Below are 26,110 nucleotides of genomic sequence, written 5' to 3' on the forward strand. Positions count from 1 at the left end.
TAAAATACCTGTTCTTACCCCAGAATTCCTGAACCAGAATGGCAGTTGTCGGGGTGGGGTCTGTATTTTCATCATATTGTATGATTCGGCCAACTTGGGAAACCTCACCTCCCTCAGATTGCTTTCCCAGTGGCTGTATCGCTTGTTCTTCACAAGAGCCCTCTGCGGCAGGTCTGAGGCAGTAAGGCCCCACGTAAGGTGAGGGGGGCTTTACAGGTGAGATGGTGGAGTGGAAGGGTCAGAGGTGGTGGTGGTCTGAACAGATGGCTTGTTCCCTGGTGGTGGAACCAGAATTAGAACTCAGATCTCCCGGTGCTGTGTGTCCATTGTGCCTGCAAACATTCTAGTAAAGCATGGAAAAGGTGGGGGATGGAGAAAAACGGGGCAACTGGAAGGAGGTGAGTAACACGGCTGCAGTGTTGGCAGAGGGAGACCCGTGGCGCCTTCTGACCCCCTTGAGGGAAGCCTGCAGAGGCCAGCACAGGAAACAGGTGGTAGGCACGCTAGGACACTTCCCAGGTGTGCCTTCTGAAAACTAGGGCCCAGGTGAGCTTCACGAGCAAGGGCTTTGTCCCAGGGCTGCTGGGAGTCAGCAGGTGTGAGGAGTTTAGGGGTGGCCGGGGCCAGGTGGGCAGGGCCCAAATAAGACACACACATACACACACCCTGGACCAAGTTGTTTAGTTACTCAGTCATGTCTGACTCTTGCGACCCCATGGACTGTAGCCCGCCAGGCCCTCCTGTTTATGGCATTTTCCAGGCCAGAATACTGGAGTGGGTTGCCATTTCCTTCTCCAGGAGTTCTTCTGGGCCCAGGGATCAAACCTGTGTCTCCTGCATTGCAGTCAGATTCTTTACTGCTGAGCCACTAGGGAGGTCCCTGGACTTAGGGGCCCATTTTAGCCTCAGATCTTCCATAAATTTTTCTGTATGCACTGAAGTTTAGTTTGCAAATATATATTTATTTATATGAGTCTTTGATTAACATTTGTCATCCTTCTTAGACCAAAGTCTCCTTGACTTAGGGGCTGTGTCTTTACTTGGCCCAAAGTGGGATCTTCCCAGGGCCATTGGCAGAGTCCTGGGCAGGTAGGTCTCCATCTCTCTCCCTTCCCCCTTTTTATGATTAGGTCTGGAAAGCCTTCTAGAAGCACAGGCAGGGCTGGCTCCCCTGCTCAGATGGAGAAGTCAGAGTGTGTGGGAGAGAGGAATGGACTTGGCCAAGGTCAGCTGGCCATGCCAGATGCAGGGGCCCACGGCCTCCCTTCTTCCTTATTCCCGGGGTTGGCCTGGTGTCCATTGAAGGGAAACTGATTTAGGTCATCTGTGTACCACGTCCCCTTCCAGGTTCCCCCTGAGAACCTCCTAATGATGATTTCAGGTTGATTTTTCTCCCTGTGTTGGTGGAGAGGTTTGGGGAAGAGGGGTGTGGCGGGAGGCATTGGAATTGCTCTTTTAAGGTGTTCCAGGGTGGGATGGCCCACCCTGACTGCACAGCAGGGTTACCTCTACCTGGATGGGGATCGGGCGGCGGCGCCTTCGGGGGCTGCTTCTGCCTGGACTCACCCCCGAGGGCAGTCCGATTGGGCTGCAGTGAGGTGCGCTGTGGGCAACAAGAGAGGAGGAGCCCTGCCCGGGCTGGTGCATGTGACCTGCTGCTGGGCCCGCAGGAGGAGCAGGAGGAAGGAGGGCCACGCTGAGCGAGCCTGAGTCAGAAGCATGAGCTGTGCACTCCTCTGACTGGCTGTTTGATGTGACCTTGTGAGCATCTCTGTCTGAGTTTTCTCCTCTGTAGAATGGGATGAATGACAGTACCAGCCTCATAGGGTGGCATTACTGAGGGCTGACTGTCTTGTACTGACGGAGCACTTGGGGCAGTGGGCTGTGGAGGGCAGCCTGCTCTCTGAAGTCCTTCTGTGCTGACTTCAGGTTAGACTGTCAGGCTGAGGATGGTGGACCGTGGTGAGTGCTGTGGATGTCTGGCACCTTCTCCCATTCTGCCTTTCTCTGTTGGCTTGGATCCACAACCTTGGTGTGACCTCTGAGCCCTTCTTCCCTCCCTCGCTCTCTCCCTGAGTTGTATCTCTCATACCCACCCACTTCTCTGTCCCTGCCACCACCACCCTGGTCTAAGTCACCTTTGCCTCTTGCCTGGACCTCTCTTGCCATGGTCCCCTGACTGGTCTCTCCTGCCATTCTGGCCCTCCTCTCATCTGTTCTTCACACTGTGGTTAGGTGTCTCTTTCTAAAATGTCAGTGTAAGTATGTATAAACTAGGACCTGATTCCTGTACACCCACCTTACCCTACCCTTCCCTCATAGCTCAGTTGGTAAAGAATCTGCCTGCAATGCAGGAGACCTGGGTTCGATTCCTGGGTCGGGAAGATCCCCTGGAGAAGGAAATGGCAACCCACTCCGGTATTCTTGCCTGGAGAATCCCATAGAGCCTGGCAGGCTACAGTCTGTGGGGCCTCAAGAGTCGGACAGACTGAGTGACTAAGCACAACCCTCAGCTGAAATCAAATAAAACCTCTCCCTTGTTCTCAGGAGACACCCATCCAGCATCCTGGGGAGCTCCATGCTCCTGCGGTCTGCTGGCTCCTGGCTCCCTGCTCCTCTCTTCCTGCATCAGTCCGCGTGTCCATTTCCCAGTGGCTTCAGCAGCCTTCGTCCCTTCCCCCTGGGGCCTCTGATATTTTCTTTCCCCTGCTTGGGCAACACCACCTCCCTGGCCACCCCTGACCCCACACGTGCACTGGGTACCATGCATCTCCGTTTGCACCTGTTGTCTGGATGTAATTATTAACAGCCCCTCCCTTTGCTTTCAAGTGCCCTGGTTTTGCTGATAAACTTTATGGTCCTCCTCCACATTTACAGTCTCTTCATCTAATTAAAATTCCTCAGCTTTAAAAATTCACTTACTTCCTCAGAGCAGTGGTCAGAGACACACAGACAGACAGACAGACAGACACACCCTGGACCAGGTTGTTGTTGTTGTTTAGTTGCTCAGCCATGTCTGACTCTTGCGACCCCATGGACTGTAGCCCTCCAGGCTGTCCTGTTCATGGCATTTCCCAGAATACTGGAGTGGGTAGCCATTTCCTCCTCCAGGAGATCTTCCCGACCCAGGGATCAAACCCATGTCTCCTGCATTGCAGGTGGTATCTTTACTGCTGAGCCACTGGGGAACCCCTGGACTTAAGGGCTCATTTTAGCCTCGTATCTTCCATAACTTTTTCTCTATACATTGAAGCTCAGTTTGCAAATATATATTCATTTATATGAGTCTTTGATTAACATTTGTCATCCTTAGACCAGAGTCTCTTTGATTTAGGGACTGTGTCTTTACTTGGTCTGTAGTGGGACCCCCAGTTCCTGATAGTGCTCAGTGAGAATTTATTGAATGACTGAGTGAATGGATGGGTGAATGAATGAAACTGGCTCCAGCTGACTGGCAGAGGGAGCCTGGGGCCTGGATGGTTCAGGAGCACCTGCAAGGGCCTGCCTTGAGGGAGGCTGCTGACATTGGGCCAATCCAAGCCTAAACAAGCCGGTTGCCCACACCCTGGCATACACATCCCCTGACTTGGCTGCCCCTATAATTATTCATGGCCTTTCTCAATGGGCTTTGTGTTCAGGAAGCCAAAAGTGACAAGAGTTCAAACCCTCTTCCCACCTCCCCAAAACTGAGACCTAGGAGAAAGAGCTGCCCGGCCCATTCTGCATCTCTAGGGAGCCGAGATCCAGGACCTTCTCTCGCGGCTGGATGTGAGCGCTGGCGTGATTCTCATCCAGTGTCCTGGGCTGCCCTCCCCGGGACGGGCCCAGGGACTGCCTGGGGACAGCCGTATACATGCTCGTGTGGTTCTCGGCAGCCCTGAGACTGGTGCTGGCTGAGTCCTCGTTGTTCTCCAGCCTGAGCAGAGAACCTGGAAGGGCCTCAGTCCCCCGCAGAATGGAAGAGGCTCAGGCACTGGCATCCTACGGAGCCCAGTTCAGATCTCAGCGCTGCCTCTCACTAGCTGTGCGACAGGGAAGGTTGTTGAATGCCGCTGACCCTCACTTTTCTCCCCTAGCACAGGGTTGTTGAGTAGATTTGCTGAGATAGCTTGTGCCTCACTGAGTGGTAATAATAGTCCATATCTTTGAGCAACTCTGAGACCTTATTCCCTTTCTCCTCCCCTCCTCTAGGGGCTCCCAGAGGTCCACTCTGCCTCCGTCATCCTCTCCTTGAATTTGAGGGCTTAACGCTGTCCTTTCCTCTGGAACAAGGTTTGGGGGAGGCTGCCTCTCTCATGCCTTGCACATTTTCTGGGCTGAAGTCCGGAGCTGGGAGACACAGTGGGTGTGGATCTCCAGCTCCCTGGAGGCTGTGCACACACTCACCCACAGACAGAAGCCCCGCGTCCCGCCTCCTCCCAGCAGTCGGTTGGGTGGGCCTGGCCAGATCTGCCTACAGCTGCTCTTCTTCCCATCCTTCCAGAGATGTGGAAGTTTCCACAGACATTTCGGCTCCTCAGTCTCCCCTCTCTGTTCCCGATCCCCCTGCTGCCCTGTCCCTCGAGCTGGGCTGGCCACGCTGAGGTGTTGACTGGCTACCTGGCCAGCAAGTCTGCTGTGCTGGACTGCCCACGTGCCGGGTCACGGTTGGGTCTCAGTGGAGACTGGGAGGGTGGGGATGGCTCTGGGCTACGTCCACCTAGACCTGGGTGGCGTTTTTCACGGCCCACAAGTTGCCCGTGATTTAATAGAGGGGTTTGGGGGTTTCTGTGCTGCTTTATGGAGGGTCTTCCCAGGTGGTACTAGTGGTAAAGAGCCCTCTTGCCAATGCAAGAGACATAAGAGATGTAAGTTTGCTCCCTGGGTCAGGAAGATCCCCTGGAGCAGGGCATGGCAACCCACTCCAGTAATTCTTGCCTGGAGAATCCCATGGACAAAGGAACCTGGTGGGCTACAGTCCATGGGGTTGCAAGGAGTCAGACACAACTAAAGTGACTTCGCATGCATGCACGCACCGCTTTATAATGTGCTGTGTCTGTATTTTGGGAGAAGAAACTTTATTTTCCGGGACATCAGGTGAAGAGATTGACTTCATTAGGCCCCTCGACTCATGGACCACTTGCAGGTCCATCCATGCAAGGCCACTGCATATCTATCATGTTTTACCTTAAAGTCTCCCTGCGATGGTCATGCCGTTAGTCCCCCACCCCTCCCCTGCCAACACAGATGACAGAATGATGCGTGTTCTCCCAAGGACCCCAGTGTTCGCTGCGTGAGAATTTCTTTGAGAGATTTCCTGGGTGGATTGTTGGGCAGGTATGTGTTGCAGCGCATAATGCAGCAGTGGCTTGCTCTTCAGCCTGGCTGCACAGCCCACCCTTCCAGCCAGGCACGAGGGCTCCCAGATTCCTCGACCACAGTGGTGTTTGGGGTAATCACCTCTGTAATTGTTTGCCAGTCTCTTGGGGGTAAAGGGTGAATTATTGTTTTATCTGCAACTGAGGAGGAATTCTTAAAGTGCCAAGCCTCCTGTTCCCTTCCTGCATTCAGTGTTCCTGAAAGCAGAAACTTCCCCTTCGGCATGGAGTGATTGCAGAAAGCCCCGACTCCCCAGGGAGTGGCGGTTTATAGACAGTCTGTTCTCGTTCTTCATCCTCCCCACCCCCACCCAGGGTGCAGTCCCTGCCGTGGTTCCTTGTGGTTTGCGATGCTTGCGCAGCTGCTGGGTTCTCAGCTTGTGCCCCCTGCCGCCTGCTTTCTGCTTCGGGCATCTCTGGTACCCTGAAGGCTCTGGGTTCCCTGGAGCTTTGAACTTCCTCTTGGGAGGCTGTGTTTCTACTTACTTTTGGTGTGAGGGCATGTGGCGGTCCCTCGGGAGGGAGGTGTGGGCGGCATTGTAGCATTGGTGTGGGTTCTGGGCTGAGCTTGTCTTACTGATCATATGTCCTTGATTGGGTCAAGGAGCCTGGGGCCGGGGATTACTGGGGCACAGTGCTGGCTGGTGCGTGCTGGCCCAGGCTCAGGCACACACTGGGCACCCGGGCAACCTCTGTAACCCTTGGATGGTCCAGGTGACCATCTAGATCCTGAGCATTTTCTGTTATCTCACTCCTTTCTGTGAGATCTGTCTTTTATTTCTTGTATTTAAATAGGGAACTCTAGATATTACTAACAACTTATCATGTGCTAGGGTTTTTGCAAGGGCTTCCCAAGTGCACAGTGGTAAAGAATCCGCCTGCCAGTGTAGGAGGCACAAGAGATACGGGTTCAGTCCCTGGGTCGGGAAGATCCCCTGGAGGAGGGCATGGCAACTCACTCTAGTATTCTTGCCCTAAGAATCCCATGGGCGGAGGAGCCTGGTGGGCTACGGTCTGTAGGGTCTCAAAGAGATGGACACGACTGAGTGACTCAGTAAACTCACACAAGCTTTTTGCAAATGTTAGCTCATGGAAACCCCTTAACAGCCCAGGGAGAAAGACTGAGGCTCAAAAACGGCAAGAATTTGCTCAGGTCTCAGCGTTAGTAAGTGGCAGACCCAGATCAAATCCAGGTCTTCTGCCCCCAAATGCATCCTCTGAAGCATGAAGCGCATGGTCCTTAGTGTGGTCTCCACGCCAGCAGCATCAGCAACCAGGTGGAATGTTGTGGGAAATGCAGTTTCTCTACCTGTCCATTAACTATGGAAGCAGAAGTCTGGAGGGATCTGTAAATCTGTTCTAGCGAGCCCTCCAGGTGACTCTAATGCATGTTCAAGTTTGAGAACCACCACATGGAGCTACTCTGCTCCACGTTTTTATTTGTTTTCTGCCCTGCTCTTGTGTCATTGGGCCGATCAGTGTAAGCTCAGGCTTTGGGCCTTGGCCTCTCTTCGGGGGTTTCCTGCTCACTAGAAGAGGTGCAGTGGCTATCTCTATTGGGTCTGGGGTCTCTAGGAACCCCTCCCAAGTCCCTGAAAGCATTGCGTAGAGCTGATGACCCCGCCTCTGGAGGTCAGAGTTCCTGACCCTGTGCCAAAGGAGATGCCTCGAGAGGGCAGGGGTCCCAGGGCGGGGACTGTGGGACAGGCCAGAACAGAAGCTCCAGTCCAGTGGGTTATTCAGGGACACAGAGAAGAGACTCGGGAAACTGCTTGATCCAAGCAGTGTCTCTTTCTTTTCTGCAAATATGTAATAAGTGGTTTGGCCTCTCCAGAGGCTCCCCCATGGGGGGCTTGGAGCCCGGGCAGAATCCTTGTTCCCAGTCAGCAAAGCTAGCACACTCAGTAGAAATGATGCTGGCGAGAGAGGGGAAGCTAACTGTACTGTGTGTTACTTTTTGAGCCCCCACCATCAGTCCGATACTGTGCTGTTTAATTCTTATCACAACCCTAGGACGGGGTGGATTGATTATTCCCATTTCACGGATGCGACCATCAAGGCTTTAGGCTGTCAAGTGGAGAGTCACAGCTCAACCACACAGAGGAGTCAGCTTAGATACTTGAGGTGGCCAGACCACAGATTCCCATATTTTATGAATACCAGGCAGGGCCTGATCCTTGTCATGTGGGGAAGTTCTCTATGGAATTGAGTGGCCCGTGGCTCTCAGCCTCGTGCCAGGAAAACCAAATGACCTCACATGTGAATGGCTTTTCCTTCTTTGGGGAAGGAATGTGCAGACCATTCCTGTGAGTTGCAGCCCACGTGGCCTGTGTGCTGTCAGACCCGCAAGGGCCAGACTCGGACTCCAGACGTGGGGGAGGTGTCCCAGGCCGGCCCACCCTTGGCTTGGCAGTGGGGAGGAGGCTGTTCTCCACTTGGGCTCCCCAGCTGATGTGAAGTGTGCCCAGGAAGAGCCAACAGCCCTTTCATGGCTAAGCGGGTACCCTGGAGTGTGACCTGCTCTTCAGAGTCACCACTCTCTGGGGAAGCAGCAACAAGACCAGTGGCGCCTAAAGCCCACAGCTCAGGCCTGGCCCAAGTGCTGCACGTGGGCCCAAGACGAGCCCAGGCCTCCTCCCTTGGAATCTTGGCCTCAGTTACTTCAATACCTAGGGAAGGTGAGGGTCTGGGGCCTGCCTTTGAGACTGGTTCCTTGCCAGTGGGCCAAATGGGTTTTTAAAAGACTTAGTGGGGTCTTGGAATATTTTCATTAAAAAGAATAGTTTTATTGACATATATAATTCACATACCATACAATTCACCCATTTAAAATGTACAATGTAATTTTTTTTAGCATATTCAGATATGTACAACTATTACTGCAGTCAATTTTAGATCATTTTCATCACCTCTGAAAGAAACCCCGTCCCCCTTAGCTATCACCGATCCCCAGCCCTAAGCTACCACTACTCTATGTTTGCCTCTTGTAAATACATTTTTGTTTTTTTAACATCCAGAGAGCACTTAGTCTGTGTCAGACACTGGGCTAAGCCTTCTGTATTAGCTCACACAACCCTCTTTTAGAACAGCTGCACAGAATAAGCTTTTTTTTGGGGCGGGGGGGGGGGGTCTTTGTCTTACTGATGTGGAGACTGAGGCTCTGCGAGTCCAGGATCTCAGAGCCGGTAGTGACAGAGCCTGCCGGTGGCTGGACCATTGCTGAGTCTCTTTCCTCCTGGGAGAGGCCAATTGTGGATGGCAGTGGACTGGTGGGGGCAGCTGACATTCGTTGGCCGGGAGCTGAGAGGGAAGCCCTTGTTGCTTCACTGGGATCACACGCCAATTACTTAAAATGGCCCTGAAATTTCTCAGCAGCCGCAGGTTCAGCCGGCACCTTCAGGAAGGCCCTGGGCTCTCTTCCGGGGGCCTTGGCTGGAAGAGGGGCCTGGAACACTTGGAGGGGCTGGGAGCTCTCCTCTCTCCAACCAGGACACGGTTATTAGGTCAAATCACCTCCTAGAATGAGCCATTTGGCCCCCTGTGCCGTGGCCTTGTGGCTTTGTCCACCCTCCGGTCATCTGGTGATGTGTCTCCCCGAATGGGCTGCAGGTGGACATAAACCAGAAATGCGGGTTCCTGCTCCTCCGCCTCCTGTTCTCCTCACCCTGGCCAGAGGTTGGTCTCGGGGTTTCCTCATTAGCAGGAGAGAGATTACAGACCTCTTTCTTCCTGACTTGTAGAGCTCTGTGAATGATTAACTTTGATTAAATAGAAAGGGAATGGGAAGCAAGAGCCGTAGGGAGCAGACACTGATGGGGCTCCCATCCTGTCCTCACGCCTGGCTGTTCTGCCTCTATGGCCCTCACCTGACAACAGGCCTGCACGTCGTGATGTTCTGTATCCCCGTATGTCAGACAAAGCAACTGAGGCCACGACCGGTTCATTAAAGCCACACAGCCACTGAGGGACAAAGGCCGGCTGGTTTAACATTTTTAAAAGTGTCTGTTGCGAACAGAGCACCAGACTGTCTTTAAGTACAGAAGATCTAATGTGGTCCTTTTTCATGCCGTGCTAGGCTGTCATAGGTCTTGTTATACCCATCTTACAGATGGGCAGCCTGAGGCTGGGACTGAGAATTTTGTCCAGAGAGACATAGCTAATGAAAGGTGTAGGTGGAGACCTGGTTCAGTCCAGTTACAGAGTCCAGCTCCGTTGGGAGCCTCCAGCCACCTGCCTCTGAATTTCCGGTACCCCAGCATTCACCCGCCTCCAGGGGAAAGCGGGTAGGGAGGTGCCCTCTCAGAGCAGAGGAAACCGCCTGGTGGTTCAGCACCACTCCCAGGTGGGTAGAAAGTAAACAGATCTGGGTGGAGATGTTCTTGGGGACTCTGCTTTTCATCTGTGAGTGAAGCAGCTGACAGCTTGCTTTGAAAGGCTGGCGTCCAGCCCTTGATAAGTTAACCAGATACTCCTGTTTATGTTACCAGAACACTGGGCATTGAGATCACTGCTGGCAGGCCTTTGCTTGGACAGCCCACCCAGTGCCCATGCCCTGGCCAGACTGGCCATGTGTGGGGGTCAGAGGGAGAGAGAACTCTTCCCTGGCTGGTCCCCAGTGACCTCCCCCGGGGCCAGCAGATGCTGCAGAGACCTTGGCCCTGAGTTCTCAAGGTGCCCTGGCCTGATGCTTGAACATGGCGGCCAGGAGTGGCAGAGGAGGTGGGCTCTGCCTGGCAGCCGTGGCAGGGCCCCCACCCAGAGGGGTGCGGTGGGTTAGGCGGCTGCTGAACTGGTTATCTCAGGTGATGAGCCCTAGAGCCTAGACCAGGGTCCTGGTGCCCTCCTCCAGAGAGGGGAAAACCATCCGATGAGAAGCCAGCTTGTTTGGGCTTTTCTGGGCTGCTGGGCCAGGGGTTTCTCCTCTTAATTTCCTGACAGTTTGCTGTCTGACTATTGAGGTGGACATGCGGGCATGATTGCTGCTTTATCTTCATGTCCTGGCCCCTAATTATGATGTTCCTTATAATATTGTACACTGATAAGGCACGTTAGAGTTTTTCACAACCCTTTCTCTATATTTTATTCACTAATTCTTTTAAATAGGTGGAGTAATTTTTCATTTATCAATTCTTTTTTTATTTGGAAGTGTGTGTTTTCTCTCTGATCATTCAGGAACACTGACCCCACCTGACTGCCACTCCACGTCCTCCTAGAGAAACTCCCTCTGTCCCATCCCAGAGGTCTGACTTACCAGATAAATGTACACACTTCCAGACAAGCTTTTCTTATATTTGCATAGTTTAAAGAAAACAAACAGATGACTGCACACGGTATAAAATTCAAAGGAAACAAAAGAGTGTTCTGTGAAAAGCAAATGCCACACCCTCCCATGTCAGGAGCCTCCCTCCTGCCTCCCCTCCCTGGAGGCAGCTTCTGTGCCAGGCAGGTCCTTCTATGTCCTTTCAGGGACATTCTGGCAGAAAGCTTTTAGGGACTATCCAGTAAACTAATAACAGGTGTCTTGTTGTGAGGGGTGGGCAATCTTGAGAGCGAAACACTGATCATGCGTTGGGTCACTGAGGTGAATTTGCCCCCATGGACTCGACTGCATTGGCCTCTCTGACACGGAGCAGAGCCCATCCATTGTGGTCAGCCTTACACAGGAACAGAAGGCGTCCAGCATGCTCTCCTTGGCTGTGGTTTTTACGCTTGCGTGTTACGATGGGACAAGTTGCCGGGCTCCGACCTGCAGGGTCTGAGGGATGCTTCTGAGGTTACATAGGTGGAAAGGGCTGGGGTGACGTATACGAGGTCACACTCATGCCTGGCTGAACCAGGGCAGAGTGCAGGTTTCCTAACCGCTGTGCCTGGAACAGTAACTCCCCTGGAGTGAACCGGGGGCTGGTGTCGAGTGTCAGGATCCCAGGGGAGCGGGAGGATATGCCTGGGAGAGGTGTGGTCAGCACGTGAGTCTGGGGCCTGGCGGCTGGTGAGGTGGTCCTGCTGTCTCCCACTTGCTGAGCCGGTCTCATCTGGCTGCAGGTGGGGTATCTTGTTTACCCTGCTGCAGGACCAGTGCAGAGGTCAGCCAGGAGTGGACGGCCTGGACTGAGGGGAGTGAGTGCTGGCAGGCAGAAGGCCAGGGAGGAGATGGGGACCGCCAACCACATTTGCAGACGGATGGGCAAGGAAAAAGAAAAGGTGTCGGCAATTCAGCTACAGGAGCACGAGCTCTGCTGGCGTTGGGATTTTTGTTTCCATCGTTTTTTCTCATTCATGTGATCACTCGCATAGTTTTAAGCCTGTGGTGCATACAGTTTTGTATCCTGCTTTTTTGTTAATTACATGTCAGCCTTTTCCTGTAATATATAGTTTCAGAACCCATCATTTTGGCCATCTAATGTTCCATTAAGTGGATAAACCATAATTTACTTAACTAATATTTTATTAATAGAATTTGGGGCTATTTCTAATTTTTTTCCTCTTATGTAATGCTGGCAAGGATGTTTTTGTCCCCACGGCCCTCCTCTTTCTTGAGTGATATTTACCCAGGAGAGTGTCCCAGCATTGGGCTCAGAGTCTTGCCCATTTTAGCTCCCCTTGGTGAGTTTCCTGCCACCAGAGATGTGCCCTGCATCAGCCTGCCCACTGTGACGTGTTATGGCTTTGCCATTGTACCTACCCTTTAATGGGAATTAGCAGAAAGTTCCTTTTGCAGATGTTATAAATGAAGATTGGTACCTTGGTTTGAGTTCACACAGCTTGGTGGTGTGTGTACATGAGTGTGTGGGACACATCTGTTATTGTGCCTGGTGACAGGTGTGGGTCCTTGATCAAGCCCAAATGAGAAGAGCCCCTGTGGCCTCTCATAGGATGGACCTTGAGTTTTTGATTCCAGATTCCCAGATGGCTGATGCAGGTAGTGGTCTGCGAGGAATGCTAACCCTGCTGGGCACAGCTGTCTGCTGAGCGCGTGTGTTAACACGTGTGGTAACTCTGTTGTTAGGAGACTTAGAAAGATTTCACGTTTTCCCACAGTGGAACCAGGGACCCTGTCAGTCTTCATCCAGATTTAGCCTGCCTGTATCTTTTGAGGGGTCTGTGGGGTGTCTTACTTTTATATTGTCCTAGCGTTAAAAAATATAAAAGTCCAGATTTCTGGCTCCTCTTCATTCGAGGTCTGCCACCTGAGGACCCTTCCCTGTGGAGCCAAGAAGGGAAGCCTCCTGTCTCCTCACCACGCCTGCCCCGGTACTGAGGCTGTGTTCTGATTGCCACTTACCAGCTTGAGACCAATTCTTTGTGCCCATGTTGCTCTCCTGAGTAGATAGAAACCCAACAGAGAGCCCAAGAGAGCCTTTGTTTCAAGAAAAATCCTTGAGTACACATGGAGGCAAGGTCTCACCAGTCCCACTTTTCTTATGCTTGCCCATTGTGCTCTTTTATTAAACCTCTTTGTGCCTTGGTCTCCTCATCTGTAAAACGAGGAGAGTAATAGCGCCTGCCTCATAATGTTGTCATGAAGATTGAGTTAAAAGGGCTAAAGGCTAAAGCCTGCAGAAGGGGATCCAGCACAGAGTGAGTGCTCAACAGATGTTAGATGCTGCTGTTATTATTAATGGCATATGTGTCTATTTCCTCTAGACTAGATTCTCAGCCAGGGGGTGTTTTTTGGTTATCACAGCTTGAGGTGAGGGATGTTACATGCATGTAGTGGGAAGGTCTAGGAATGCTGCTAAATATCCCATAATGCATGAGATAGGCCCCAAACCCTGAACAAAGTAGTAGTCGACCCAAAATATCAATGGTTTTGAGCTTGAGAAACTCCGCTTAGACATTGAAGCTGTGATCCTTGGTCCAGTTGAACTCTTCAAACACATCTCTGAAGCAACTTTTCAAGGGCTGCTTTGCACTCTTGAAGAATCAGTATTATAAGGGACCTACTTAGCTCAGCTGTGAGGGGGTGCTTGGTTGAGTCCTCTCTCAGCACCCTCACCAAGCACATGTCTTTGTTGGGTAACACATCCATGCTTGGTCGGTCCTTTATTACATTGAACTCTAGTCTCCCTGTCCTTCATTCTAGAAACAGTAGCTCCCATTTATCGAGCCTTATGTGTGGGTGATTGTGCTTAGCACTTGCTCTGTGTTGCCACACTGATCCACAGCACCCTTTTAGGCATATTCTATTATTATACCCATTTTGCACATGTGGAGGTTGAGGGTTGGAGAATTAAAGTCATTTGCCCAAGGTTATTCAGGGTCAGAGGTGGGATTAGAACTAGGTCAGTCTTGCTGTAGAATACATGTTCCTCACCATAGCTGCCTGCCCAGGGCTGCACCCAACATGTTTATTTGCTTGTCCATAGGAGGGTCTTTCAAATTTGGATGAGCCCCTGAGTCCACTCTTCTCTCTTCCTGGTCAGGGAGCCCCAGTTCTCAGAGTTCTCCTCAAAGACATGTTTCTGATCTGCTCACCATCCAGGATGTTCTTCCATCTCTGAACAAGCAGCTGGCCTGCCTCAGGACTCTCCATCATGCTGCCCCCAGAGAGGTAGCCCACCTCACGCCAGCTCTACTGATGGTCCATCAACTCAAGACGCTCTCTGCCAGTGCTGACCGGAGTCTCTCTGGGTGGTGTTTTCACTTCACAGTGACCAGTTTCCCATGACATGCCACAGATTCAGTTCACCTGTCTGCCCTTGGTTCTGCTGTTCCCTTCCAGCACCCCACCCACACCTGCACCTGAAATCCCCATTGTCGTGGTGGAGCAGAAAGTATGTGGGGCTGGGAGTCAGGAGGCCAGGTTGTGAACATTCCCCAGCTGTGTGGCTTAGGAAAAATCACTCACCCTCTCTGGTCCACGTGCCCCAGTTGTAAAGTGAGGGTTTGGCTCTGATGTGCCAAGCATTTCTTCCAGCTCTAACGTTCTTTGATGACATGTGTTGAATAGCATGAACTTGTAATAATTATCTCTAATTATTGTGGTAACAGTAATGAGAGGTAATTATGGAGCAGCCCCTGTGTTCCAGACCTTCTTTTCAGTGTTTTAAGAGGATTGTCTCAGGAAATTCTCCACCAACCCCATGCTGTTATTTCTCCATTTTACAGACAAGTGCCTTGAGGCAGAGCCGTTTGCCTGAGGTTATCACCTGGCTAGATATGGATGAGCTGGGGTTTATCTTGTCTTCTTCAGAGTGATTGAATCCTTCCAGTCTCTTGGATTCCTGCTCTGTGGAGTGATTTTTATTTTCAACTTAAAAAAATTTTTTTGGCCGCACTGCGTGGCTTATGGGATCTTAGTTTCCCAACCAGAGATTGAACCCATGCCCTCAGCAGTGAAAGAGTGGAGTCCCTTCAGAGATTCCCTCTGTGGAGCGATCTTAAGCAAATCCTGTGACCTTCCTGTGCTCAGCATCTTGTGTTTTATTCCTTGTGTTTCCCTCCTCTCACCAAGGTCACGACCCTAAATACCGCTTGACTTCAAACGCTCAGCCTCTGACTCATGCTTATGGGGTAATCCTCTGTACCCCAGATCCCAGCTGGATGTGATTATTCAGACACCTTTTAGAACCTAAAATTTAGTCAGTAATGATGGTAGTGACTACTACGTGCATACTTAATTTATTTCAAACCACATTAGTATTAATATTATGTTATCATAATTAATAAAAATTAACAACTTAGTATGTTAATATTAGCTTTTCCTGATTTTTTTTTGTGTGTGTGTGTGTGGTAAGATACACTGTATTGTTTAATCTTCATTGCAGTTCTGTCTGGTAGATGCTATTTTCCCCCATTTACAGATGTGAAAACTGAGGCTCAAAAAGGCCTGTGGGGCTAAAGTCACATGCTAGTACATCTGAACTGGGAAGTAGGGAAGCCATTTGCCTTTTCAGTACATTTTAAGGAAATATAGGAAATGTCCTGGTAGTCCAGTGGTTAGGACTCTGTGCTTTCATTGCCAGGGGCCTGGGTTTGATCTCTAATCGAGGAATTAAAATCCCACCAGCCACATGACTCGGCACCCCCCCACCCCACCCCCACCCCCGCCCTGCCGCAAAAAAGATGTATGGACAGGATACTTGTTAAAGATGTAATGGAAAGCCCTTAGAGGATCTCGTGTGAAAGCAGGATTGTGACACCCACAGAGGGTGTGGACAGAGTTGCTTCTCTCTTCATCATCTCCATGGTCCTTGACTCAGCTCCGGTGTCCCATACTCCCCCACCCCCCGTTGGAGCTGGGCCAGGACCATTCGCAACCTTGAGCTACAGGGCTGGATAGTTACTCTCTTTGTCTCCTCAAATCCCCTTCATGCCAGATTACACGTGGGCAGATGCTTCCAGGTCAGTGAGAAGCTGAGCAGGGGTCCTCTGCCAGCCCCTCCCTCTCTGTCCAGCGTCCTCCGAGGCTGTGCAGTGCAGTGGAGGTGGGTGAAGGATGAGAAGGGAGTGAGCCCCACTGTATCTCCGGCCACCCTTCCAGCATGAAGCCCAGGCCCTTTCCCTAAGACCTGTCCGCACACCCGAACTCATTCTACAGCAAAGCGGGTCCGGGTAAAGCCTATCAGCTCCTATCTCCTTTGTCCGAGACAAAGCATGGACCCCCTGACAGAGCTCTTGGAGCAAGGGGAAGCTCGGATGGGGCAGGGCCTGGTTGGGAGTGAGGCAGCAAGATGCCATCTGCGTTTATTTGAAGTCAGGCCGGATTGTAACCCTACTGGGGCAGCCCTGCCTGCCACGCCGGGGCATCTGGGCTGGAGGCCGTGGGGCCAGGGTCTCTAGCATGGGCGTCTCCTGTGGCTGGTGGCTTTTCCTCCTGCCCAGGCCTGGGTGCCTCCCTCTGTCGTCAGGCGGGAGCTGGGGCTTCGGGACCAGGGCCTGCCCGTGCCAGAGGAGAGTGTCTGTGCGGTGTGCAGGGAGGACCTCACTCCTGACTGTTGTCTTATCTCCTGGGGCCCCATCAGCCTCCCCTGCTGGGGGATCCACAAGGCCACGGTCAAAGTCATAGGCTTTCTGCCCCCACAGTGCACTTTTAGCCCTCTTCCCATAACACATCGGGGCCAGTTCAATAAAAGAGTTCTCAGACACAAGGTGTCATCTTGTGGATATGGTGCATTGCTTGCGCGGGTGGAACCCAGGACCGAGCTGGGTGGCTGGAGGAGGGAGGAGGGTGTGGGCTGGGGGCACACAGGGCTGAGTCCTCCAAGGCCTGTCCCCCGGGGAGGTTCTGGAAGAGCTAGTTTTCTCCTTCCTCTAATCATTTATTGAGCATGTTCTAAGTGGCAAGCACTTTGTAGATGTTTTCCAGTTAATCCGCCTGATATTTATAAAGTGCCGACACTACCCATATTTTGCGGATAAGGCACCTGAGATTTAGGGAAGCAAGTCTGCAGCTCACACTGCTGGTAAAGAGTGGATCTGAGTGCTAAACCATATCTGGTTCCCCCCAAGTGCACGTTCTTGATCACTGAGTTACTGTTTCCTCTGTGGCCCAAGCTTCGAGGTGGGTGCTGCTTGTTGGGGAGGCGCTCAGAGGCCCCTTCCTGGCAGTCACCCTATTTGCGTCAGGACTGGGCCTTGCCGTCTTACCCAAGTGTGGCCCCCCACGGCCTCAGAGGCAGGCCTTTGTGGGAGGGAGTCTGGGCAAACACAGGTGCGTCTCAGCCTTCAGGCCTCCGGGACTGGCTTCTCCAGGAAATGGGGCTGGCTGCTTTCAACAGCATTTTTCCTCTTGCAAAAGCGGTATCTTTTTATCTCTTTCCCCTTCCTCTCACCCCATCCCCTCTCTACAACTGGGTGGTAAACAGTGAGATTTCATGGTCCCCCTAACTGTGAGGGTGCTGGCGATTCCCACCAGGACCCCGGCACCACTGGACCTGAAACTCTGAGCTGCTGGGGTGATCTACTTCTTGCCAAGTCAGCAGAAAACCCCAGGCAGAAGCTGAGGGTGGGCCTGGGAGGGAGATGAGGGGAAGGTACTGTGGAAATGCTGCTGCTGCTAAGTCACTTCAGTCATGTCCGACTCTGTGCGACCCCATAGACGGCAGCCCACCAGGCTCCCCTGTCCCCAGGATTCTCCAGGCAAGAACACTGGAGTGGGTTGCCATTTCCTTCTCCAGTGTGTGAAAGTGAAAAGTGAAAGTGAAGTAGCTCAGTCATGTCCAACTCTTAGCGACCCCATGGTCTGCAGCCTACCAGGCTCCTCCGCCAATGGGATTCTCCAGGCAAGAGTACTGGAGTGGGGTGCCGTTGCCTTCTCTGGTGGAAATGCTAAATGGTGGTAAATGACCCACCCTCGTCAACGTAGAGTATGGTGACACCCAGGCAGAAGTGCATATATGGACTCATGACAGCTGGAAGAGAACAAGGAACCACAAACAAAATTATACTTATTGTAAAGATTTTAAAATTCTTTTTTTTTTTTGCATCAAAAAATTTATGGCAAAATGAAAAGAAAAACTGAGTAGCCTCACATTCCCTCCTAGGTTTGCAATGCCAGCACGAGAGGAAGGGGACCCAGTGAATACTCTTTCTTTTTTTTTTTTCCTTTATTAAAATTATTTATTTGACTGTGCTAAGTCTTAGTTGCAGGATCTTTGATCTTCATTGCAGCATGTGGGATCTAGTTCCCCAACCAGGGATTGAACCTGGGGCCCCTGCATTGGGAGTGTGGAGTCTTAGCCGCTGGACCACCAGGAACGTCCTGTAACTACTCTTTCCTGTCCTGCTGTATCTTCTTTCCTCTGAGCCAGAGGGTTCCTGGGGGTCCCTGAGAGCTGTCAGTCCCTTGCCCTGATACCTCTCAGGTGTGGTTGGACCTTCCTGGATCCTCTCACTTTGTGTCGGTTCCTCACTTGCTCCTTCACTCAGTCGTCTCATTTTCACATCCACCAGAGTGTCTGTTGCACAGAGCAAGGATTTTTGTTATTTTGCTCAGTGCTGCATCTGTGAACTCTGTGTGCTGAGACTCTAGGGTGAACACTTGAGTCCAGGTGTGAAGCTGACCAGTGGCCACCTTGCAGTGGGATTAGAGCAATGATGCAGGAGACGCAGGGTGTCAAGGGCTGACACATCACCCCATGTGGTGGGTGGCTATCTGGAAGGCTTTCTGGAGGAGGTGACCTCTTAGCCCAGTCTTAGAAGAAGAGAGTGAGTTGGCCAAGCCTGATAGAGGACACTCCAGGCTGAGGGGTCAGTGTGCGTCTCCTGCCCACCTTCAGTCTATGTGTCAGGTTCATCAAACTCTGGGACAGCCCACACATCCCTCTTGCCTATCATGGGAGTGGGCTTGCCTACAGAGTGGAGATGTGTTTGCAGGGAGAAAAGAGTATCCTGTGTTGCTAAGTGCCTAGTGAAATATGATTTAAGAATGAGGCCTGGACTTTTCTGGTGGTCCAGTAGATAAGAATCCACCTGCCAGTGCAGGAGACTGGAGTTCGATCCCTGGTCTCGGAATCAGAAGATCTTACTTGCCTCGAGGCAACTAAGTCCCACGTGCCACAACTACTGAGCCCGCATGCTACAACTACTAAAGCCTGTGTGCCCTAGAGCTGGCAGTGAGAAGCCCACACCTCTCAACTAGGGAGTAGCCCCCACTCATCACAACTAGAGAAAGTCCATGCACAGCAGCAAAGACCTAGCAGAGCCATAAATAGATAAAAAAAAAAAAACACAAAAAGAATGAGGCCCAGTGTTGGGGGAATGTCATAACACAGCCTCCTCTCCCCTCCATGTGTGACTGCTGTCTCTTCTTGCTCCAGGCTCTTCAATTCTTGCTTATAAACCTGCTCAGCCATTTCTTCTCCCTGGTCCTCACTGGTGTGGCATCCTGCCCTCCTCCTGCCCATTTTTGCCAGTTCATCTTAGGGCTCCCCAGGGCAAGAGGAAGTGGTGGTGGGGGTCATGAGTCTGGTGACCTTTCTGAAGAGGAGTATTTCTAGCGTGGATGCTGCTGTTTTGATGAATAGCTCACTCTCACCATTGCCACTTGGCAGCGTGGGTGGGGAGAGACCTGGCTGGCCCTGCTGGGGGTGACTGAATGTTGGCTCTTGAGCCCCTATATAATTGGCAGTACCATTTGGTGCAGAGAAGTCTTGAGTTGGTAAGGAATAGTTTGGACCTAAAGCAGGAGCGCTCTTCTCTCTGTTTGTGAGCTGGGGAGAGGCACTGGCCCAGGCTTTGTTTGGATGGGTGAGTGAAACTGAAGGTCACACTTTTTATTTCTTATATTTGTTGAGTCACCCTGTTCCTTGAGTGAGCCACCAGGAGGTGCTTTTGGCCTGGGACAGCTCGGTTGGTGACCTGCCTTATCATCTGGTTAAGACAGAATACAGAAGCTTCAAAGTTGCTGTTCTTTCCCCACAGATTAGAAAATTACAATGATGATGATCTTTCATTTAGTCTCCTTACAGTCCTTTTTAAAAATTCTTGCTCATACTTTTGCAGTTTAAGGTGCCTCTACCTCCCACCCCCAGTATACACACATACGCCATGGGGTACTTACCTTTCTCTCTCTTTATCCGGACACTGTTCCTCTGGACTCTGCCCCCAGTAAACCTGATTAATGCTCTCCATTAGCTAGCTGTCAGGTGGGCAAGGATTTAATAAATTTATTTACCCTAAGGTGTTAATGAGGCTTAATATTTTACCTCTGGGATACTCCACCTTGTAACTGTGAAGATCAATACTAAGCTTTAAAATCTAAGAGGTAAACTGCCAAGAATAGAATCATACCACTTCTAAATGTAAGTGGGGATAATGGTTTTGGAAGAAGGTCGGGAGAGTGGACTTTAAAAGGAGGGTGCTGCTTTGTCCATCCCACTGTGCCCACCCCGGCTGCTGGCCCTGCAGGGTGACCCCTCAGCTATTGCCCTGCAATGAGGTAAAGGAGATTGTGTGAAGATTGATTGAGGTGAAGGAGAATGATGTTGCGAGGTTTTTGGGTTTCTACTGAGTGGATTTCTTGCCCTCTTTGACCCCGTCAGATGTCTTAACCAACAAGGATGACAATACCAGCCCACGCGGCACCTCGCACAAAACAACCTGGAAAATGACATGAGGCAGCCGGGTCCCGGGGACACAGTGAGGCGCTCGTGAGTGCCTCAGAGGCCTTGTGGCTTGTGGGAGAGCCTGACCACTTGCTCTTCTTTCCTTGCTGCAGACGTTTACAGCATGGTGCAACTCCCACCTCCGGAAGGCAGGAACACAGATCGAGAACATCGAGGAGGACTTCCGGGATGGCCTGAAGCTGATGCTACTGCTGGAGGTCATCTCAGGTGAGCTGGACCACTGGTCTTGGGAGTGCCAGGGCAAAGGTGATGCCAGACGGGCGGGGTCACCGTGGTCCAGGATCAGACACTGCCCACTGGGTTCTGCCACTTTGGGAATGCTGCCCCGACACCTCTGCTTCTGCCCCATCTTTGGTTGGGGTTAACTTTGGAGCTTTTGAAAAAGTGGGAGATGGTGTGTGATTTCGGACCCCGAGACTGAGTTTGGGCTTGGCTCTGCTCCTGACCATCTGTGTGTCCTTGGACAAGTCACTGCCTTTCTGCCTCAGCATCCTCATTTGCATAAAGAGCGGTCTGAAGGTTGGTCTCTGGCATCTCTTCTCCTCCAAGGCTAGAATTCTTTGGTCAGGAAAGCAACCACATCTGGCCATCTCCAAATGCTGGCTCCTCTGCTACCTATCCACCTATATCAAGGTGATCCTAGTTCCTTATCCGGCCCCCAGTTTGGCATTTGGGTGTCCAGTTATCTGGAGGGATAGCTCCTCTCTCCAATGCCTATCTCCACTTTCTTATAAATACCTTTCCTCCACCATCCCTTAAGGGTTGGAGGTCCTTGAGATTCTAGCCTTGGCCTACTCGCTGGGCAATCTTAGCTGCTTTCTTCACTTTATCTTCCATCTTGATGCCAGTGAGTCCTAGACTAGGGTTGGTCCAGCCTTCTCCTTGGAGCCTCCTCTTAAATCCTGAATTGCACTGGGCATCTCCACCCGTTTGTGCCCCAGGCTTCCATACTGTGTACCACGCCTGACCCTTGCAAACCTCTTTTTGCTCCTGCAGTCTTCATCTTGTTCTTCTCAGCCTCATTCAGGAATCTTAGACGGCGCTTCCTTTGGCATTCAAGTTTCATTCGTTCTGTTTTCTTCTTCTGCTCGCCTTCTTTGAGCTCTGCTACGCAGACATCGTTGTGCCTGCATCAGCTCTCACCTAGATCATGTCCAGAGGCCTTTGACCCCTCCTCCCAACACCCCCCTTCTCACAGCCCCCCATCACCCACATGTAGCCAGAGGGTCCATCTAATAGCCCAGATATGGTTGCACTGTTCCCTGCTTGAAACTTTTCAGTGCCTCCCTGGGGCTTTGTACCTGCACCTCACATTCTTAACATAGCTAGCAGAATCCTTCATGAGCTGGCACCTGCTTTGTTTTCGACTAACTATTCCCCAAAAGGTGTCAGACTTCAGACTCTGCTGCAGGAAGACATGCAGCCCTCCCCATGCGTGTGTCCCTGCTTTCTGTTTTCACTGCTTTTACACAAACTCTGGCTGGCTTCTCTGCCCTTTGGTGCTTTAAAATATTTCCACTGCAGGTGGGGGTAGGGTGTGTGTGTGTGTTCAAATATACATAACTTAAAATTTACCATTTGGGCCATTTTTAAATGTGCACAGAGGCATTGAGTACATTCACATTGTTGTGCAACCGTCATCACCAATCCTCATCCCCAGACTTTTTCATCATTCCACACCAAGATGCCATGCCATCATTCAGTGCCGACTTGCCATCTCCTTCTCCCCCCAGCCCCTGCCCACCACCATTCTACATTCTATCTCTGTGAACTTGGCTGTTCTAGGTTTCTCATATGAGTATAATCCTGTAGTATTTGTCCTTTTGTGACTGACTTATTTCATTTAGCATAAGGTGCTCATGGTTCCTCCATGAAGTAGCATGTATCAGAATCTCCTTCCTTTTAAAGACCAGACAATATTCCATTGTGTACATATGTTCCACATTTTGTTTATTCAGTCATCTGTCATTCACACTTGAGTTGTTTCCACAGTTTCGCTATTGTGAGTAATACCGCAAAGAACATGGCTATACAGATTCTGTGTAAGTCTGTGCTTTCAGTTCTCTTGGGTATGTACCCAGAAGTGGAATTGTTGGAGCCTAGGGTAATTCTGTGTTGAATTTTTTCAGGAATGACCATATGTTTTCCTCTAACTGCCTTTTATTTATTTTTTTAAATTTTAAATTTATTTTTTTAATTGAAGGATAATTGCTTTACAGAATTGTGTTGGTTTTTGCCAAGCATCAACATGAATCAGCCATATGTATACATATATCCCCTCCCTCTTGAACCTTCCTCCCATCTCCCTCCCCATCCCACCCCTCTAGGTTGTTACAGATCTCTAAATGCTTTTTAGAGTGTCCTTCTTACCTCTTCCTCCAACATTTCTTAGTTTAAGCAAATCTGGCATTGTTCTTTTTCATTTTTTAAAACTCAGTTTAGGCATCTCCTCCAGGAAGGCTTCCATGACCACCACTCCTTCTGTTCCTGCTTTGAGTACCTGCCCTCCTCTGGGCTCCTGGAACACACTGTTGATTCCTCTAGCATGTCATTTGCCACACAGCAGGATCATTTTTGGCTCCTGTGTTTTCTCCCCACTTCACACCTGGCCCTGGAGGGCAGGGACAAACTTGTCTGTGTCCCAGGTGCTCAGACCTATATACTTGGCAGCTAGGTGATGCTCACCAAATACTAGAGTGACCGAATGCCCAGCTGGGCTTTTCCGAATACCTACCAGGTGCTTGCACTGAACAGGCCTGTGCACATCTATGAGGCGGCTCTTCTGTTTCCTGGGGTGGGGAGAGATTGAGTCATTGAGATGATGCCTTTTCCTCCCTGGGCGTCTCTGGAGATGGTTAGGATGACAGGAAAAGGAAGGGGGCTGCCGCCTGCAGAGGTCCTCTGAGTGTGGTCCCTGGACCACCCAGCAGAATCAGCAGGACTACTTAGCCACATGTGGGTTCCCAGACCTCATCCCAGACCTCCAAAGTCAGAAACTCAGGAGGAAGGGGAAGGGGGCCAGACACCTGTAGTCAGCAGGTTCTCCAGGTGGTTTTGTGTGGACTGAAGTCCCAGGACTTTGCTACCTCCCTTGTCTTGGAGGAGCCCTGTTCCAGCCAGTGCATGTAGCTGGCAGTCAGGCTGGCGAGCTCAGGCTTAGCAGGACCTAAAGGCTGGGGCTCTAGTGGGAGCAGCCCTTGCTGGTGGGGGAGGGGGGGCACAAGGTGCTGCCTCCATCCCTCCTATTGGAAGGGAGCCCTGGGGCGTCTCATCTGCCCAGGGGGGCAGGGGCAGTAAGGTACCTTCCCAGAGAGGGTGGGCTGTGGCCACAGCCTTGGGAAAGCCACACTTGGGAAGTCTTGATTTAATAATAAAAACCCAGCTGGGCTTCCCTGGATGCTGCCAGGCCAAGTGACATCTGTAGCAGGAAGTCTGTTCTATGGAAGTCGGGTGGGGGGCCCTGGGCAGGGGGGCCCCCTGGAGAAGTGCTGCTCTTGATAGGATGAGCATGGCCCAGCATCAGGGCCACCCTGCCCCTTGGGATCTCTCAGCCAGGCTGTTGATGTGCTCAGAAGTGGGGTGGAGAGCGTCCCGCTGGGCTGGGCTGGAGACTGTGGTAGGTGGAAGGTCCTGAGTTCTAGGATGGTGGTTCTCAGATCTCTTGGAGACTGAAAGCTGAGCTCCCCTTCCCCAGGTCTGGGCACAAGTTGCACATATATATTTTTCAGATGGCTTCAGGGGATCCCTGGACGCCTCCTTCCTGTGCTCTGAGCAGGGTATTTGGAGAACCAGCTCATCAACCCCTGCTTCCCCGAAGCTTCTGATCATAAACACTGAACAGCAGAAGCCCCCACTGTGGGAAGTGGGGGTCAGGGAAATGGCCGCTGAGTGAGGGTGGAGGGTTGACTTGGAGCTGAGCCGAGGGTGCCCCTGGGCAGCAGTAAACGGACAAGAGCTGTGGTTCTCAAGTGAGCGAGGGGCTCTGTGGGCAACACACAGGGAACTTTCCCAAAATACCCTAGCGTGACTCACACACTCTCCTGGATTGAAACAGTCTAGGCTAGGAGTTCAGGACCTTTGCAAATGCTGTTCCTTCTGCCTTGATCGCCGTTCCCTGCAGCCGGGGTCTGCCAGCCTCCCACTCAAAGGCCTCCCTTGACCACCTCACAACTCTTTGACCCTCCTACCTGCCCTCCTCCTCTGCAATCTCTTTTAAAGCCTTTGTTTTAAGCATTTCTCCTTTTTGGCTTTTTGTTCATTTGTGTATGTTGATGTATGTTGAAGGTCTGTCTCTCCTCCTGGACCGAAAGTCCATGAAGGCAGCAAGTTGTTTTGTTCACCCCTATATTTCTAGCACACCGCCAAGTCCCTTGACATATACTCAGGGCTTAATACAGACTTGTTGAGTGGCCTCAAGCAGTTTAGAGCTGAGAAGTAGGAGAACAGTGTTTCACTTCGCATTGCTCTCTCTCCGTCTGTTCAGGTGAACGTTTGGCCAAGCCGGAGAGAGGCAAAATGAGGGTGCACAAGATCTCCAATGTCAACAAGGCCCTGGACTTCATAGCCAGCAAGGGGGTCAAGCTTGTGTCCATAGGAGCTGAAGGTGAGTAAGGCCTGCCTCCTGGCTGCCCCCTACCCCCATCCCACCCCTCTGCATCCAGCCAGATTTTCTGCCCCCACCTCTTTGTTCTCTTGGCCTTTTCTAGCCTGACTCCTAGACCCACACATCCATGGGGGCATTTGGAAGTAGGGCTTCCAGCATCTGGCTGGCCAGTGGATCCTTCATGTAAAGACAGCACTTTCTATCTAGTCTCTGCACCTTGGTGACTGTGACCCCCACTCCCACCCCACCCCCGCAACCACTGAATCCTAGCGTTGTGGGATCTGTGTGTGTGGAATGCCACCTCCCCCTTCTGCAGGCCTGGCTGTGCTCCCCTGTCCCAAGCACAGAGTTCTGTGGTCTGTGGTCTGGGGAGAGTGTGTGGACACTGGTGTGTAGAGGGATCCCCTGCAGGATGGCTGTCCAGAAGGCTTTAGGAACTTTTTTTTTTTGGCTACACTGCAAGGCATGAGTAATCTTAGTTCCCGGACCAGGGATCGAACCCGTGTGCCCTGCATTGGAAGCATAGAGTCTTAACTGCTGGACTGTCAGGGAAGTCCCAGGAATATTCTTAATAACATTTCCCTGCAGAGCAGCTTCTTGATTTTTTTCCCTTTTACTTAAGAAAAAAAATTGTTTATACACCTGAAACTAACACCAGATTGTAAATCAGCTATACTGCAATCTTTAAAAATTGTTTAAAGTTCAGTTTAAACCATTATTAGCATCTTCTTAATGGTTAGAAGGAGCTGGCACAGTTTCTTGTGTGCGTTTCTGAAGGACTTGGAGAGGGTCAAGGTGATTAGAGTACCATAACCAGGCCCCGTGAGGACTGTGTCACATGGATTCATCAATGGATTGGGCACCTCTGTGGTGCCAGAGATTAAAAGGTGAACAGTACACAGTCTCCATTCATTCATTCATTCATTCTAGACATAACCTTGACTGTGATTACTGATCGCTTGTTCTGCAGCAGGCACTCTGCTAAAGCCCTTTGTACAAGTGATCTCATTTCATCCTCGCCATAGCCCTCTGAGATGGCTCTAATTGTTATCCCCATTTTACAAAAAGAAAACATGTGCCTA

The 26,110-nt window shown here is 51.3% G+C and overlaps 1 protein-coding gene across 3 annotated transcripts in view; it reads left to right on the forward strand.

Moving 5' to 3' along the window:
* Positions 1-26,110, forward strand: part of ACTN1 (actinin alpha 1) — a 97,056-nt gene that overhangs the window by 32,962 nt on the left and 37,984 nt on the right. For all 3 annotated transcript variants that reach the window (XM_061156806.1, XM_061156804.1, XM_061156805.1), the window contains exons 2-3: positions 20,518-20,632; positions 24,909-25,028. In XM_061156806.1, the coding sequence (XP_061012789.1) occupies positions 20,518-20,632; positions 24,909-25,028 (235 nt within the window). The remainder of the gene's footprint in view (positions 1-20,517; positions 20,633-24,908; positions 25,029-26,110) is intronic.

Source organism: Dama dama, chromosome 12, assembly GCF_033118175.1.
Source record: "Dama dama isolate Ldn47 chromosome 12, ASM3311817v1, whole genome shotgun sequence".
Classification (NCBI taxonomy): domain Eukaryota; kingdom Metazoa; phylum Chordata; class Mammalia; order Artiodactyla; family Cervidae; genus Dama; species Dama dama.